Below are 1743 nucleotides of genomic sequence, written 5' to 3'. Positions count from 1 at the left end.
GTGTGTGTGTGTGTGTGTGTGTGTGTGTGTGTGTGTGTGTGTGTGTGGGTGTGTTAATGAGGGCTCCTGAGAGAGATGGCAGCTAAGCACAGCTGATCATGTTTGAAATTCACAGAGCTGCCTGTTACTAGAAAGCCTCATTAGGTACATTTGCTTTCCTATACAAACAACAACAATCCCCCCCCCCCCCCTTCTCATCTCCCTTAAAAAGACAAACTGACACATTCTGTTTTTGCATCACTAACTCAAATGTGTTCAAAGCCAATGAGATCATGTCAAATATACTTTTTTGCTTTTGTATTTGTCACAGAACTCGATTCGTCACAACCTGTCCCTCAACAAGTGTTTCAAGAAGGTCCCCAGACAGAAAGACGAGCCAGGGAAGGGGGGCTTCTGGCAGATTGATCCACAGTATGCAGATATGTTTGTCAATGGCATCTTCAAACGCAGGAGGATTTCTGCCAACAACTACAACAACAGCAGCAGCATCGCCCACAAACTGGTTCAGGGTTACCACAGCACACAAAATGGCTGCCCTTACCAAGGGGTTGGCGGGAAACGGAAGCAGTCGCCCTCCAAGAACAATAGCAAGGCGATGAGGGCGACCGAGTCACCTCTTTTAGGTACAGAGGCCCACAAAGCAGACATCCTGCGGGGGGACTTTGACCTGGCGTCAGTGTTCGACGACGTTCTCAGCGGGAACTGTAGCACCTTCGAGGATTTGGACATCAACACGGCGCTGAGCTCCCTGGGATGCGAGATGGAGGTTTCCATGCAGGGGAGGCAGCATTCGGGGGCGGGGCTGGGGAGGTGGTGCGGCGGCGGGGACGTCACGGGTCAGAGCCAGCACCTGAACCACCTCCAATCCTACGGTTACATGGAGTTGAGCGTCGCTTCCATGGATTGCACGGCCAACATGGGAGAGCTCCATGTGCCGCAGCAGCAGCATCCGCTGCAGCAGGAGCAGCAGCAGCTGGACCAGGATCAGCTGCTCCAAAGTCATCACCACCTGCCGCAGTTCGACGAGCCCTCCGCTCTGTTCCCGGAGCAGCCCGAGGAGGCGGTGCTGCAGCCCTGGGAGGAGATCAAAGAGGAGGAGCAGGCGATTCCTCTTACTCTGGATCAGGGCTTCGGCCTGTGCGAGGGCTTCTTCACAGAGATGCAGCCATGGGAACGAGTGGAGGCTTATCTGTGACCTTTGACCCTCAAACCTCATTGACTCCTAATTATCTTCCCCCAATGACCTGAACATGTCTGATTACTGGTCCAATATTACCACCATGAGGATACTTCTGCATTCCCTCCGGTCATTCTGCAGCACATCCGTAATTCATTTTTTGTAACATTTACCTTTTAGCTTTTCTTACAACACAGACATGATAGTATCAAACCTATCTTGAACTATGAACCCAGTTAACAAAGACTCCCTTTAGGAAAGACATTGATCTGACTATAAAGGTTGCTGGACAAAATGATGAGGGATTATTTCCTGGCATAGACTCTCATTTCTTCCTAAGGGTTGTCAGGTGATTGACAGCAGTGCGTACACATGACACAGCACTGCTGTATAAGGCACAAAGATAATGACAATACAACAGATAGACTTTTATAAAGCAAATTAAAGTCTCATGTGGACTGCGGAGGATTATCGCACTCTGCAGGATGAAAGACAGCAAATGTTTTCTTCAGAAGGAAGAACAATGACAAGACTACGTGCAGAAAACGGGACAAATTGATCCTTTA

At 49.6% G+C, this 1743-nt stretch overlaps 1 protein-coding gene across 2 annotated transcripts in view; it reads left to right on the top strand.

The window, feature by feature from the left end:
- Positions 1-1320, top strand: part of foxj1b (forkhead box J1b) — a 2831-nt gene extending 1511 nt beyond the window's left edge. For both annotated transcript variants that reach the window (XM_031843754.1, XM_031843755.1), the window contains one exon: positions 311-1320. In XM_031843754.1, coding sequence (XP_031699614.1) covers positions 311-1195 — 885 coding nt within the window. In that variant the 3' untranslated portion in view covers positions 1196-1320. The remainder of the gene's footprint in view (positions 1-310) is intronic.
- The last annotated feature ends 423 nt before the right edge of the window (positions 1321-1743 follow it).

The sequence above is a fragment of the Anarrhichthys ocellatus genome, unplaced genomic scaffold (genome assembly GCF_004355925.1).
Source record: "Anarrhichthys ocellatus isolate YVR2014 unplaced genomic scaffold, GSC_Weel_1.0 scaffold4, whole genome shotgun sequence".
Taxonomy (NCBI): Eukaryota; Metazoa; Chordata; class Actinopteri; order Perciformes; family Anarhichadidae; genus Anarrhichthys; species Anarrhichthys ocellatus.
The sequence above is the reverse complement of the archived record's forward strand: the minus strand, read 5'-3'. Positions and strand labels throughout refer to the sequence as shown.